Raw genomic sequence first — 14,196 nt, forward strand, 5'->3', positions numbered from 1 at the left:
GATTGCTGGATCATCTGGTAGTTCTCTTTTTAGTTTTGTAAGTAACCTCTATACTGTTTTCCACAATGTTTGTACTTACTTACCAACAGTATGCACTTGTTTCCTTTTATTCATATCTTCACCAATACTTACCTTTCATCTTTATGATTACAGCCACTTTAACAAGGGTGAGATGATATCTCACTGTGGTTTTAATTTGTATTTTTGTATTAGAAAAGTGTGAGGAATGGGGAAAGCAGAGGTAGGGGTCAAAGGTTACAAAATTTCAGGTAGGTAAAAGAAGTTCCTTCTGGTGTTTTATGACATAATAATAAAATATGGTAGATTTCAAAATCACTAAAAAAAGATTTTAACTATTCTTCCCACAAAGAAATGATAAATAGTTGAGGTGATAGAAACACTAATTAGCATGATTTGATTATTCCATAATGTATATCTACTCTGAAATTTTATCATGTACCCAACTAATAGAAAACAATTACAATTTGTCAGTTCAAAATAAAACAAAACTTGAAAAAAGTTTCAATGGACAAACAAAATGTTCACATTTTAGGTTACAAGGCCATATTTTGATACATTGTGAAATGAGTATATTAAGCTAACTGACATATCCATCACCTCACATACTCATTTCAGTGTGGTGACGCTTAGGGTCTTCTCTCACAACGTCCAAGAATATGACACGTTGTATGATTACACGTTGTACATCCTGTGTAACTGGAACTTTGTATGTTCTGACCAACATTTCCCAAGCCTATGGCTGCAATTTTAAATTGAGTAGTCAAGGAAGATCACACAAAATGTGACATTTAGGCAAAGACTTGCAGGAAGTGTTGGGGTTAGCAGTATAAATAACTGGGGAAATATGTTTCCAGGCAGAGGAGACAGTATGCAGACACTCCATGAGTCAGGTGTGTGCAGCTGTGTTTAAGAAACAGCAAAGAGGCCTCTTCTTTTCCCCATCTCTTCTTTACTTCAAATATATTAAACTGTGAATTCCTTTCCTGTCATATCACTGAAATGGCCATGGCAAAAACCATCAATCACGTCCATGTCCCTACATCTCATGGACCTTGTTTTTCCATTTTGTATCTTTCTTAGTAGAATCCAGTTTTTCTGTTCAAACTTTGAGACATTCTGTTTCTTTGGCTTCAATGACAACCCTAGTTTGGGTTCCTTGTATATTTCTCAGAAAATTTCTATATCTTTGATCACATTTCTCCTTCTTCTAATTTGTGACCTCAACCCTCCACTGGCCATGAAACACTGACATTCTGCAAGGCAAGGTTCTGTGCCATCTTAACTTTCAATGCTATGCTAGCTCCTAAGGCATTTTATCCTTGAAACATTGGTTACTACTTTTTGCCAATGATCACATCAAATTGCAGTTCATATCCTCAGAGTTCCCAAAAAGAACTGCTACATGAAGTTTATATTTGACTGCTAGGCAATATTTTAATTTGATGTTTCAGAGGCATCTCAAAGTTGACTCAAAAACTGATCTAATGAATTTACCCAAGGTGGAATCTCCTCCTCTGTTTCTAGGGGTGTGGGATTGCCATTCCTCAGACTGTAGGGTTCCAGAATCTAGGATTTACTCACAGGTATTTATTTAATAGATGAAAGAATCTCTAATCAAAAAGAGGGCAAGTAGAGAAGAGGCTTCCGGTAAAGAGTACATGTAGAAGGGAGTTAACAGAAAGATTACCTAGGATCAAACCTGAAAAAGTTCTTGAGCCAGTGTAGAAGACACCTCAGCAACATCCTGTCTGAGAGGCAAAAGATATTTGCATACCAGTTCCTGGTAGTTATTAAAGACTGTCCCCAAAAGGCATCGGTTCGTCAGCACATCTAAACTAAAGCAGGGACAGCAAAAACAGTCTTCTGTGACCCGAGAAAGCACTTGGACAAAGAAATGCAGAGGTTGAGTGTTGAAGGTAAGGCTTGTATGCACTGACTATCAGGGGACACGGCAGTGCACTGAGAACACCTGTGACAGTCTCCTTCATCTCCAACCTCCATGTCCAGCCTTTAAACATGTTCTGAGTATTCCCTTCTCAAATATGTCAAAAGAATACCCATTTCCCTCCATTTTGCCACTACTCCTATTTTCATAGGTAAACTGCTGCTGTCACTTTCAAATATACTTGCTTCTCTTAACCATTCTTTCTACAGTGGCCAGTTACTTATACAAAAACTGTGAGGAAACTAGGTCATATTCTATTCCATGTGCCAAAAATGCACTCTTTACTTTCATGTCTCTTATTTAGGCAACTTATTTGTTTTGTAAATCTTCACAGACACACTGTTTTCTCTAGAGGTTGCCTAGACTATGAAGATTGGGCAGAGTTCCCCACTCCCTTTCTTTTGATTAGTGTTAAAGTTTTATGTGACTTTCCTTTAAAATACTTACTGAAGTCTTAGTTAGATGTTTATTTTCTTGGCTATTTTATTTAGAATTTAGAATAGATTATATGCTCCAAAAGAGTACAGGTGATCCACTTTAGATCACTACTCTTTCTCTAGTGCATGCCAGAGGGCCTGGGACTCAGTAGGTTCTCAACAAAGACATGGATAAATTGATACATGGAAGTATAAAGTACTGAAGAAATTTCTCAATTTGCATTTAGAGAGTTTCCCGTAAGCTGGCAGACTCTTATTAGGGTTTAGTAGAAATCAGTGAAATAATAGCAGAAAACATCCATAATCTTCAGGAAGACATGTATCTATGTATGGGAAGCTTATAGACCCCAAATAGACACAACCAAGAAAGATCTTCACCATGGCATATTATAGTCAGCCAAAAAAGAAAACTACAGAATATCCAATGCATAGAGATGCAAAAATCCTCAACAAAAAGTTAGCAAATCAAATTCAAGAGTAGCTTAAAAAGAACATGCACTATGATTAAGTGCGTTTCATTATAAGCAGGCAAAGATGGTTCAACATATGTAAAAAATATTCATGATACATCACTTGACCATAATGGAGGAGAAAAATCACATGACCATCTCAATAGATTCGGAAAAAAGCATTTGATAAAATTTGACCTCTCAGACCAGCACTGGTGGCTTACAATTGCAATCCTAGTTACTTGGGAGGCTGAGATCAGGAGGATCGCAGTTTGAGACCAACCTGGGCAAATAGTTTACAAGACCCTATCTCCAAAATAGCCAGAGAGAAATGGACGGGAGGTGTGGCTCAAGTGGTAGACTGCCTGTTTTGTAAGCGTTAAGTTCTGAGTTCAAGCCCCAGGCCCCCCCCAACAAAATCAGCCTCCCTTCATGATAAAAGATTTGAGCAAATTAAGTACAGAAGGATAATACCTTAGCAATACCTTAGCATAATAAAGCCTACATATGATAAATCCACAGTTAACATGATACTGAATGGTGAAAAACTGAGAACATCCTCTCTAAGATCAAGAAGAAGACAAGGGTGTCCACTTTCTTTTTTCATTTTTTATATCTTTTTTCATTTTTTATATCTTTTGTTTTCCTTAATCTGCTTGGGGGCACATTGTGGCATTTATAAAAGTTCTTACAATATATCATAATTGAATTCACCCCCTTAATCATTCTTCCTTATCCTACCTCCTCATTCCTAGAATAGTTTCAACAAGTCTCATTTTTCCATTTTCATATACGAGTACACAATATTTCTACCACATTCACCCTCCTACAAGGGGTGTCTACTTTTACAACTCATTAAATTTAGTACTAGAAATTTTAGCCAGAGTTATAATGAAAGAGAAAGAAAAAAAAGTGATACAAACAGAAGATGAGGAAGCAAATTATCCCTGTTTTCAGATATCATTCTATGTATAACAAAACCTAAAGACTCTACCAAAAGACTATTAGAACTGGTAAACAATTTTAGTAAATTAGTAGGAAACACAGTAAACATAAAAAATCAGTAATAAATTTTCTGAGAAAGAAATCATGAAAGCAATCCCATTCAAAATATCCACAAAAATAAAAGACCTAGGATTAAACTTAACTAAGGATGCAAAAAAACTCTACAATGATAATTACAAAACACTGATGAAAACACTGTGAAGAAGACACAAAAAATGGAAAGACCTCCCATATTCAGGACTGAAATAATTAGTACTCTTAAAATATCCATACTACCTAAATTGATCTACACATTCAATGCAATCTTTATTAAAATGCCAATGACACTCTTCACAGAAGTAGGAAAAACAGTCCCAAAATTCACATGGAAGCATGAAAAATCCTTAATGTCAAAACAATCTTGAGCAAAAGCAAAGCTGAAAGCATCACAAAACCTGATTTCAAGATTGCAGAGTCATAGTAACTCATACAGTTACAGCTGTATGCTGTAACTCATACAGCATGGTATGGGCACAGGAAAATGTACGTAGATTGAGGGAGCAGAAAAGTCTTGGAAATAAAGCCTTGCATCTAAAGCCAAATGATTCTCAACAAAGGTGACAAAAACACAGTGGAGAAGACACAGTGTCTTCAGCAAATGGTGTTGGGAGAACTGGATATCCACATGGAGAAGATTGAAATTTGACCTTTATTTTTCACCTGGTATGAATCAAAGGCCTAAATATACATCCTGAAACTCTGCAAGTACTAGAAGAAAAATAGGGAAAACACTTTGAGACATTGGTACAGTAAAAATTGACAAACAGTATTTCATCAAACTAAAAAAAAAACTTCCTCATAGCAAAGGACACATGCAACAGAGTAGAGACAACCTATGGAACGAGAGAAATATTTGTCAGCTATTCATTTGACAGAGGGTAAATATTCAGGATATTTAAAGAACTCAAAAAAAAAGCCCACAAGTAATCCTACTAAAAGTGGGTAAATGATATGAACACTTATAAAAGGAAGAAGATTGCTTAATATTATTAGTCACGAGGGCAATACAATTAACCTACATCATCCTGGACAATGGTTGTTATAAAAAAAAAACTGCTCATGAGGATGTGGAGAAAAAGGAACTCTCAAGCACTGTTGATGGGAAAGTAATTCACTACAGCCATGATGGGGGGGTCTTAAAATAGATCTACACTATGATGTAGCTATTCCACTCCTGGATACATATCCACAGGAAATGGAATCAGCATATAAGAGAGACAGACACCAGTAAGCCCATGCATATTGCAGCTATTTACAATATCTATCAATCTATCTATCACCTATCAATCTATCTATCATCTATCAATCTATCTATCATCTATCATCTATCTATCTGTCATCTATCATCTATCTATCTATCATCTGTTAATCTATCTATCATCTATCTATCTCTATCATCTACCATGAAGTAGTATTCAGCTGTAAAAGTGAAATTCTGTCATTTGCAGGAAAATGGATGGAACTAGAGAATTTAGTGTTAAGTGACATTAGCCAGATGTAGAAACACAAGCAAATACCATGTGTCTTCTCTCATATGTTGAAACTAAAATGTTGACCTGGAAATAGATAATGATTTCCAGGATTTGGGAAGGGTGGTGGGGGATGAGGGTGGAAGAAAGGTGGATGAATACGAACAGTGTACTGTATGCATGTATGGGAATGTGAAACTGAATCCCATCAATATGTATAATTAACATGTATAAATAGCATGTACTTTGAACATAAGTCCTATTTATTCTTTGGGACGTACTGGGCATTGATCTCAGGGACTCTAGCTTGCTAGGAAAGTGCTCTGCCACTTGCACCACACCCCAGGACTTTTGCTTTTTTATTTTTAGTTTGTTTTTCAGATAGGCTCCCATGATTTTGCCAGTGGTGGCCTTTGATGTCAGTCTCCTACCTCTGCCTCATGAGTATCTGGGATTTAAAGGCATGCACTACCACACCTGGCTTGTTTTGAAACAGTCTCGGTAACCTTTGCCTGGCCTGGCCACTAATCACTGTCCTCCTGATCTCCACCTCCAGAGTAACTGGGGTTTTAAGCATATGCCATGGAATAATATAGAATCAGAACATATTGCTTTTAACAAAAGGAGAATGAATTCATTTTGAAAAATGTACATAGGATTGTACAAGACATTTGTGTGCATTCTTTTTTTGAGAGCTATCTTGTGCTGTGAAAGCACTAGGAGGTATCAGAACTGTTTTTTGAATGAATACTTTCAAATATGTTTTCCCTCTGGGCTTTGGTATCCCCATTTGCATCTTCAGGTAAGTATGGTCTGAGCATCACTGATGAGCCTGCCCTCTAGTAATGTGCAGGTATTCATGCTGCTGCTGAAAGGCAAAATCTGCCACAGCCCCTAATCATCTCTTTCTTGTCCAGCTTTTCTTAGCCTTCTCCGAAGTTTCTCACAGAAAGCTTCCCACTCTACCCTTCTTAGAGGCAAATCAAAATAGTCCTCCTTCTGGAGCCACCTAGAGAGGCGGTGGTAGCCACGGAGCTTCCACCTATCAATGGACTCCAGAAACAGCAGCACAAGGCGAGCTGTTCCAGGCCTGGCCACCAAGTAGTAGGTGGCCAGTCTTAACTCCAGACTGCACCAGGGGCTTCCCAGGGCCTGGCAGCTGAGCACACAGAGGGTGGTCCTGCTGTTTTCCATGTTGGCAACCATGGCATCCATTCTGTCCTGCCCAATCCCAAAGTCCCTCTCTGGTAGGCATATCCTCAATCCCTCGCCTGCTGGAGGAGACTTCTCCAGGGCAGGAACCAGTTCTTCCAACACCCAGGCTCGGTCCTGCTCACAAAAGGATATATAGACATCATAATGAAATTGGCTTCGAGGGCCACGCCCACACAATTTCCACCACCACCTATAAAAAAGTGTCCAGAGGTGGTGAAGCCAGGGCCATTTGGGGCAGCCAAGCAGTGCAAGGACAGTGGTCAGGAGAACCAGAGTGAAGCTGGTGAGAAAGCCCCGAAACTCCAGATCATGTGAGCAGTGATCAGAAAGGAAGGAGAGCAGTGGAGTCTTGGAGTAGTCAGAGGCATTGACTGTACACATGGCTTTCTCCAGCCCATACACAAATGAGTTTGGGGCTTGGGTTGCCCAAGGTCCCATCCAAGAGCTTTCACACTGGCAGGTGAAGGTGACATCTGAGAAATAAACATACTGAGGCATCAGGGGAATTAGCTCCTGGAAGCTGATGTCCAACCCCAGGGCCCATTCAGAGTTGAGTAGTAACAGCTGAAGTTGGTCCAGGCCTCTGAATCTGGACATGGAGAAATTCCCAAGATTCAGGTGGCTCAATGCCAGTACCTGTAACTGAGGCATTTTCTCCAGTAGCATTTCCAGCTTCATTGAACTTGACTCATAAAAGAAGTTGAGGTCCCCCAGCTCTAGCACACGCAGTCTGGGCATCTCAAGTAGATGCAGGTTTTCTGTTTCATCAGGATCAGACCAGAAGTGCAAGTGCTCCAGGAGAGGAAGCTGTAGGAAGAATCTCTGGGTTGAACTGTTTGAGAAAATGTAGGGGCTGCAGCCTCGCAGAGTGAGGTGACGCAGGGAAGGGAAATGAATTGTGGTGTTGGCTGGAAGAAGTAACACATAGCAAGTTTGTAAGGTAAGGTTCTCCAACAATAAGAAGGGTTCTCCATGGGGAACACTAAACTGGATCCACTGTTTTGCCCGTATCTCCAAGCTGAGCAGTGCTGGAGGCCAGGGAGGGTAGATATCCAGCATCTCAGGAGAACTCAACTGTAGATGGCTCAGTTTTTGGGGACCTTGGAGCTGCATGCCTGTGATACGCTCTAAATATGTGCCTAGGAGGTTCAGTGAGGTGAGGGCAGGAAGAGAGGAGAGCCATCCTGGCTTTAGCATCTTAATTTTGTTCCAGCTCAGGTCTAGGGTCCTCAGCCACCTCAGTCCCTTCAGGCTGTCATTAGATAAAATGGAGATATTGTTCCCACTTAGCCAGAGCTCCTGGAGTTGAGGAAGAAAGGAGAAGGCCCCAGATGGCAGAACAGAGAGCTCATTGTGGGACAGATCCAGCACTTTCAGGTTTGCACTAACCAATCCTTCTGGGAGCAGCAAGGTTGGGCCCAGCTTGTTTATGGACAGGTTGAGCCTCTGAAGCTGGGTCAGGGTATTTAGGAATCTAATGGGAAGTGATTGCAGATGGTTCTCATGAAGGTTCAGGAGTTCCAGGGAGCTGCAGATTGGGAGATCCTCATCCTCTATGTTTTGTATTTGGTTCCTCCCAAGGTCAAGTGCACGGAGTTCAAAGTAGCTGGTCACATTCCCAGGCAGTTTTTCTATACCTGTACTCACAAGGGAGAGGAAGTCCAGGTAGAGCAGTCCTGAGCCTAAGAGGCTGAATGCATTTAGTGGGGTTCTATCCAATTTCAGGGAATGGACCTTAAGGCCATGCAAGGCTCTGACACCCACATGGCTCAGCTTCAGGTTGGAAGACAAATCCAGGACCTCCAGGAAGGGGAGGCTTTGTCTGAGGCTGGCTGTAGGAGAGGTACCAGGCATAAGCATGGGGAAGAGCCCTTGCAGTTCCTGCAGCTCTGTCAAACAGCTGTGCCTCAGACTGAGATGACTAAGGCTGCTTGGCAACTGGATATTCTGGCTACAGTTCAGGCAGTAGCCTTGAAAGGAAAGGGTACTGAGGAATCCAAGGGGCTCCAGAGCATCTGGAGGGAGGAACAGACTCAGGCAACAGGGAGCATGATGCTCAAAAATAAGGTGCTGCAACAGGCCCAATCCTTGAAAGGCCTGTGGTGTGATCTCCAGGGTGCCCAACTGCAGCCTCAGAAGCCTCAATGAGGGGAAGTGGCCAAAGGCATTAGCTGGCAGAACAGGAACTATGCCCTGGAGGCAAAGTGCCTCTATATCTGGGGGCACTCTCCTCAAAGTCTGAACCAAGTCTTTAACATTGGAGCAAGATGCAAAAAGATGCAGTCCTGGGTCCAAGGAACAGAACGGAACATAGTAGGAGAGGTTAGGTAACAAGGAACTGTCTGCTATGGTGCAATCAGGGGCAGTCCATGCCCAACTTATCAAGCCAAGGCTCATCAAGGCCAGCAGTAAGAGCAGAAGGACTGTAGAGGAGAACAGAGATCTTTGCATCCTTGTTACTGCTTCTAGGAAAAGAGGGAAAGAATAAAGGTGTCAAATCTTACAGTAGTGGTCAATCCCAGCCCAGAGCCCTTGAATATTCATAACATCTTGGGACATATTGGAGAATTAGCTCTGTGATATCAAGGAAACATTTGACCAAGTAGGGGGCTCAGATTGCACTCCCTCATGCATGCCTACAGGCAGATAGTGAGCCAAAGCACACAGAGAGAAGCAAGAAGAACCAGATACTTGAAACTTGTGATAGTTCCAAGGAGAGGAAATGATAAGACTTTTCAATCTTCTACTCAGGTTAGCTGGAGGGAGGGGAAGTGAACAAAGGCTTTAGCTATCAGAATAGGAACCATACCCTGGAGGCAAAGCACCTCTAGATACCTAGGCACTCTTTTCAGGGTCTGAGCCAGGTCTTTAACATTGGAGCAAGGTGCAAAAATGTGCAGCTCAGGTTACTAAGTTCTTTGAGGGCGAGATCTCAGGGGACCTTCCAAGACTAGGCAGCAGATTTACTTGCCCATTACAGAGTGGAATAAAGGAGAAAAAAGTCTTGAAGATACAAACATAAAAAGATAGGAAAAGGGTATGCTCTTATTTGATCTTCAATGGTGGGACATAGATGGGTCCAGTGTTTTACTCATGAGGCAGCTGAATGTCAAAGAAGGTCACTTGCCAAAGTCGAAGAAGTAGAAAGTGGCAGTGTTAGGACAAGAGTCCAGATTTTCTGCCTCCGTGGTTGATGTTTGTACTATACCAAGTCCTCAGTGTTACAGAGTTGAGTTTTCAGAAAATAGAAAGTTTCAAAAGATAGTTCAGGAAAGATACCAAGAAATTAGATAAAGTGAACAAGGTAATAATGAAGCTTAAAAATCAGATAAAGATACCTTAACATCTTGATACTTTTATGTTCAGAACTGAGTGCTGAAGGTAGGAATTTGCATTGACCTTCTCTCACTGTTTATTTATTCCTCACTCATGGTAATCATGTATCCCCTATGGTAATTCCCGAAAGGATGGGAAGAGGCAGGAAAGCAGTCTGGGAATGACAGGCATTGATTAGTCACAAATGAAGGCACTACCCTTCTTCGGGGGTTTGGGCTCCTGTCTCTGGGGAAAGGAGGATTTTGTATTAAACATCATGGACTTCCCTGCCTCTCCTTGGAGACACAAGAGTACAGTATGCCTGAGTGATAACAGAAAGCTGGCTCTAGAAGGGTCTGCCTTCCCTCAAGTAGTGTATCCTATCAGCAGTTAGAGCACTGTAGTCCTAGGAATCTCAGATGTGGGTCAAGGTTCAGAGGAGGCCTAAGGAGAAAGGCCTGGGAATTCATCATCTAGATGACTCAATCTTACTGTAGATGGTTTAGGTACATCTGATATTCTATCATTCTATTTCCATGACTATTTGCCATTCTTAAGCCTCGATGTGCCCTGTTATCCTTAGGGTTTTTTCTCCATTCTAGCATATTTAGGGAGATGTCAGGAGATGGAATCAATCTCACACCAAATGGATATAACGGCCTGTGGAAAGAAATCCAGGGAACAGAATTCTGAGTTATAGATCAGTCCTTTGTCCTTAGCAAATTAAGTTTGATGGTATTACCCTGATGCACATGTGAACTGTCCATGAATGACAGTTCCTTATTTGGCTGGTTAAATTGTCTCATGCCTTAACCAAAATGTCCTCCTTAAGCTCTGCCTAGTCCCCTGAAGAAAGGCAAGGTAACTGTGCATTTTGCTTTCTACCTTATCAATTCTACTAATTGCTCTTTCATCTTGTCCACAAAACTAACTTGGCTCTAGGGCAGCAGCTTGCTTACCTTTGAGTAGAGGAAATGGACCATAGTAGAGTTCAAATTTCTCAGGAAGGATTCCGTCTCATCTTCTACTAAAGCAAAGGGGTAATTTTGTGATTCTTTCCTCCACAATGGCCTTTACTCTGTTACACATAAGTACAACACTCACAGGGAAGGAGAAGACTACTTCCTCAATCTCTTAACTTCTCTCCAAACTACACCCGTTTCTCTCAAACAACTTTTTCTATTTCATGATTCCTCTTTCCTGGTCTGTTTGGGGGTTTCAGTTCTCACTTACTCTGTATCATGTCCTGATGTTTGAAAGAACAGGCCTTCATTTTTCAGAGAATTTTCGTCTTTAAAGTAGGAGAGACCCGCCATCTCCATCATTTGTACCCTTCCTCTGCCCCCACACTCCTAATGAGCTTCATGTTCAGTTCTTTTAAAGCAGGAAGATAGAAGTGGAACCTGCGAACTTACTGGAGGAAACTCTGTCTTCATAGTGAGGCTGGCAGGGCTGAATAAAGGGAAAAAAGGAATGGTAGGTTTCTATCTAAATGGGTCTTTTTTTCCAGAGCATATGTACCATGGGTAAACTTTTGGGTAAGAAGTCTTAAAATCAGAACTATATTTGAGTAACTAATATCCTAATGAGAGAGGGATTCTCATATTCAGATTCATGCTTAATTTAACTAAAATCGTTTTTGAATATGTTTTACCTGTGTTCTTGCAATAACAATGACTTAAGCTTGCCTTGGGGGATATTTAAAATAGTTCTCTTAAAAATAATTCTCTTAGTTGTCTGAACCATTAAAATTTCAGGTTCCATGAAAGAAGCTTTTGTTGTGTGGAGAATTGGGGAGCAAATTTAAATTTATTTTTCCATACACATTTATGAGTTTTGACCAAAATCTTAAGCTCTCTAGTGCCTCGAAGTTTTTTTTTAATTAACATTTTTGTCTTTCAGAACTTTTGCATTCACTATCTGTTCCTCTTGATGCTGATTTGGATATAAATACCTGCGTAAGAAAAGTATCAATTTCCTAAAGTGAGACTTTTGAGAAAAGGGGCTGCTTCTAAACTTCTGTCACTATGTTCATTTTTCAAATTTTATGCCTAATACACCTCAAATTTATTCTGGTTCAATACACCCACCTTAAGAAATTAAATGTTGCAATCTCCTTTGTTTATGGTAGTCATTATTTGATATGCTTATGTTCAAGAAATAATATAAGTGGAGTATAGGTTTGCCTCATTTTTGCTGTCTAAAGCTTCTGGTGCTCTTGAGAAAGGAAACATATTGAGAAGGATTTATCAGAAATGTAGAAGAGCCTAGGTCTACGATGACATCTTGGAATTGCCTACCTGTAGATTTCAATGGACTCTACCTCTTGCAGTGTTGTTAGGAAGAGAGGGACAATTAATTAAATGTTAATCTAGCATATGCTACTGTTTCTTGGGCTTTTCTTAGATGTTGTTGAATCTAAATCTAACACATACAGTTCTGAATCTTTGTATAGGTATTGTGTTCCTAGAACTTAAAAATGAAGAATAACTATATTATTATAATATTAGCTACTATTTATTAAATATTTGTTCCTATCCTTAAATCCTGGACTCTTTATTTGGAGATAACCAAATTAGCATTTTGAAAAAATTGCTATGTTTTTTGAAAAATTTGCTTTGTTTTCAAAGATAGCTGAAGTATATGTCTTAATGGATTAAGAGGTGAGCACTTGTAATATGATGTTATAAAAGGTATGTAAACAAAGCATAATAATTCAAACCTTTTTTTCTTTCTTTTTTTTTGTGGTACTGGGGTTTAAGAGTCCCATACCACTATAAAGAAAGAAGTGATTTTGAGTGAAACACAAGAATTAGAGTGTGAATTAGTCTCTTCACAAACTGCCCACATGGAAAAGTGTTTGAGAAGTTCTGCAAAGATAATGTTATAATTCTTACTGTAGACATAGCATTATCTTTTAGTATGCAGAGGGCAGAAGGGTGTTAGGTGTGTGGTCTAACAATTTTGTAATTACACATTCACTTCTAAACGTGGATTTTTTAGAACTCCACACTCATTGTAAGTTAGGTGAAGTACACTTGTTTATCATTAAAAATTTAGACAGATAATAGCATAAAAGAGGAAACAAAGAATTTAAATTATCCATATTATGACCCTATATTTATGTAAGATCATATAATAATATTGTTTTATGGTCTGCCCTTTTCACCCAATAACATAATATTCTACATATTAAATATTTCACATAAAATTTATATAATTGGGTAGTTATTATCTTAAAACAACTAAAAAGAAATTCTTAATTATTCACCTTCATTCATGTCTCTTTTATGATACTCATTTCTGTGTTAAATCTAGCTCTTTGGTCTGCATGAGCATATAGTTCTGAGGGCATCTATACAGGACTTAGCCACATTTCCATGGAGAGAAAAACAGCCAGCAGGATCCTTTCTGAACTTGAGGTCAGCAGAGCTGGTTCCCTCACCTTGAAAATGTATTTTCTTTGAATCTCATTTATGAAATAAATATCTACCCTAGCTATGGGACAAAAACTGTGACGATGAACTGAGCAACTATGTGATAATGTTGTTTCAATGTTAAAGAGCTTTATAAATGGAAGACATTGATAATACTAATTGACATTGATTCCATGCATGCTATGTATAAAGTGGTGTTCTGATTTGTCTCATTTATTCATCACAGCCACTCTCAACAGAAGTATTATCATCAATTCTATTTTATTGATTCAACACACAAGACAGAAAGGGAGAATAATTTATATTTCAAACCACTTTACCTGATTCATGGGTGCTTTTTGTCTTTAGAAGTAGTGTAGTCTCTGTAGTTAGCCTTGAATTGGATACCATCTTCAACTAAGGAAGTTACTCTTCCTTTTTGCCACTTTCATCTTCAGTAATTTGAAGATAAAATACTACTGACCTGACCTCTTTGGGTTGTCAAAAATAATAAGTAAGATAATACACAGAAATGACTTGAACAGTGCCTGGCATAAAACAAGTGTCTGAAAATATTAGTTTTTTTTTCAATGTTGCCAAAAGAGCAAATCCTGTGGTGGTGAATTTGCACATTTACACTTATTAAACTAATGAATGCACACTCTGTGTTTTCTTGCATCCCATGCCTATATTTTTTCAGTAAACCCATGTGTACACAATGTTGGGTTGCACAAACATATTTTTCTATATGGAAGAATTAGTTCTAAACAATGGGAGATTCAGTATTTGCTCAGAGTAGTAAGAATTTAAAGACAGTTAATAAACACCATGAGTCAGATTTGAAAGTAGAAAATACTATCTTCATTTCTCCCAAGGAAACCACTA

The 14,196-nt window shown here is 39.3% G+C and overlaps 1 protein-coding gene across 2 annotated transcripts; it reads right to left on the bottom strand.

The window, feature by feature from the left end:
• Positions 1–711: 711 nt before the first annotated feature.
• Positions 712–10,993, bottom strand: LOC109681032 (toll-like receptor 11). Of its 2 annotated transcripts, none has more exons than XM_074068479.1 (2): positions 10,855–10,993; positions 712–9,045 (listed from the first exon to the last, which is right to left on the bottom strand). In XM_074068479.1, the coding sequence occupies exon 2, from the start codon at positions 9,029–9,031 to the stop codon at positions 6,260–6,262; it is 2,772 nt and encodes a 923-aa protein (XP_073924580.1). In that variant the 5' UTR covers positions 9,032–9,045; positions 10,855–10,993; the 3' UTR covers positions 712–6,259. The 2 variants fall into 2 exon arrangements, with proteins under 2 accessions (XP_073924580.1, XP_020011211.2); XM_020155622.2 differs by having other exon boundaries at positions 712–9,042; positions 10,855–10,970.
• Positions 10,994–14,196: the final 3,203 nt, after the last annotated feature.

This window comes from Castor canadensis, chromosome 3 (genome assembly GCF_047511655.1).
Source record: "Castor canadensis chromosome 3, mCasCan1.hap1v2, whole genome shotgun sequence".
Lineage (NCBI taxonomy): Eukaryota > Metazoa > Chordata > Mammalia > Rodentia > Castoridae > Castor > Castor canadensis.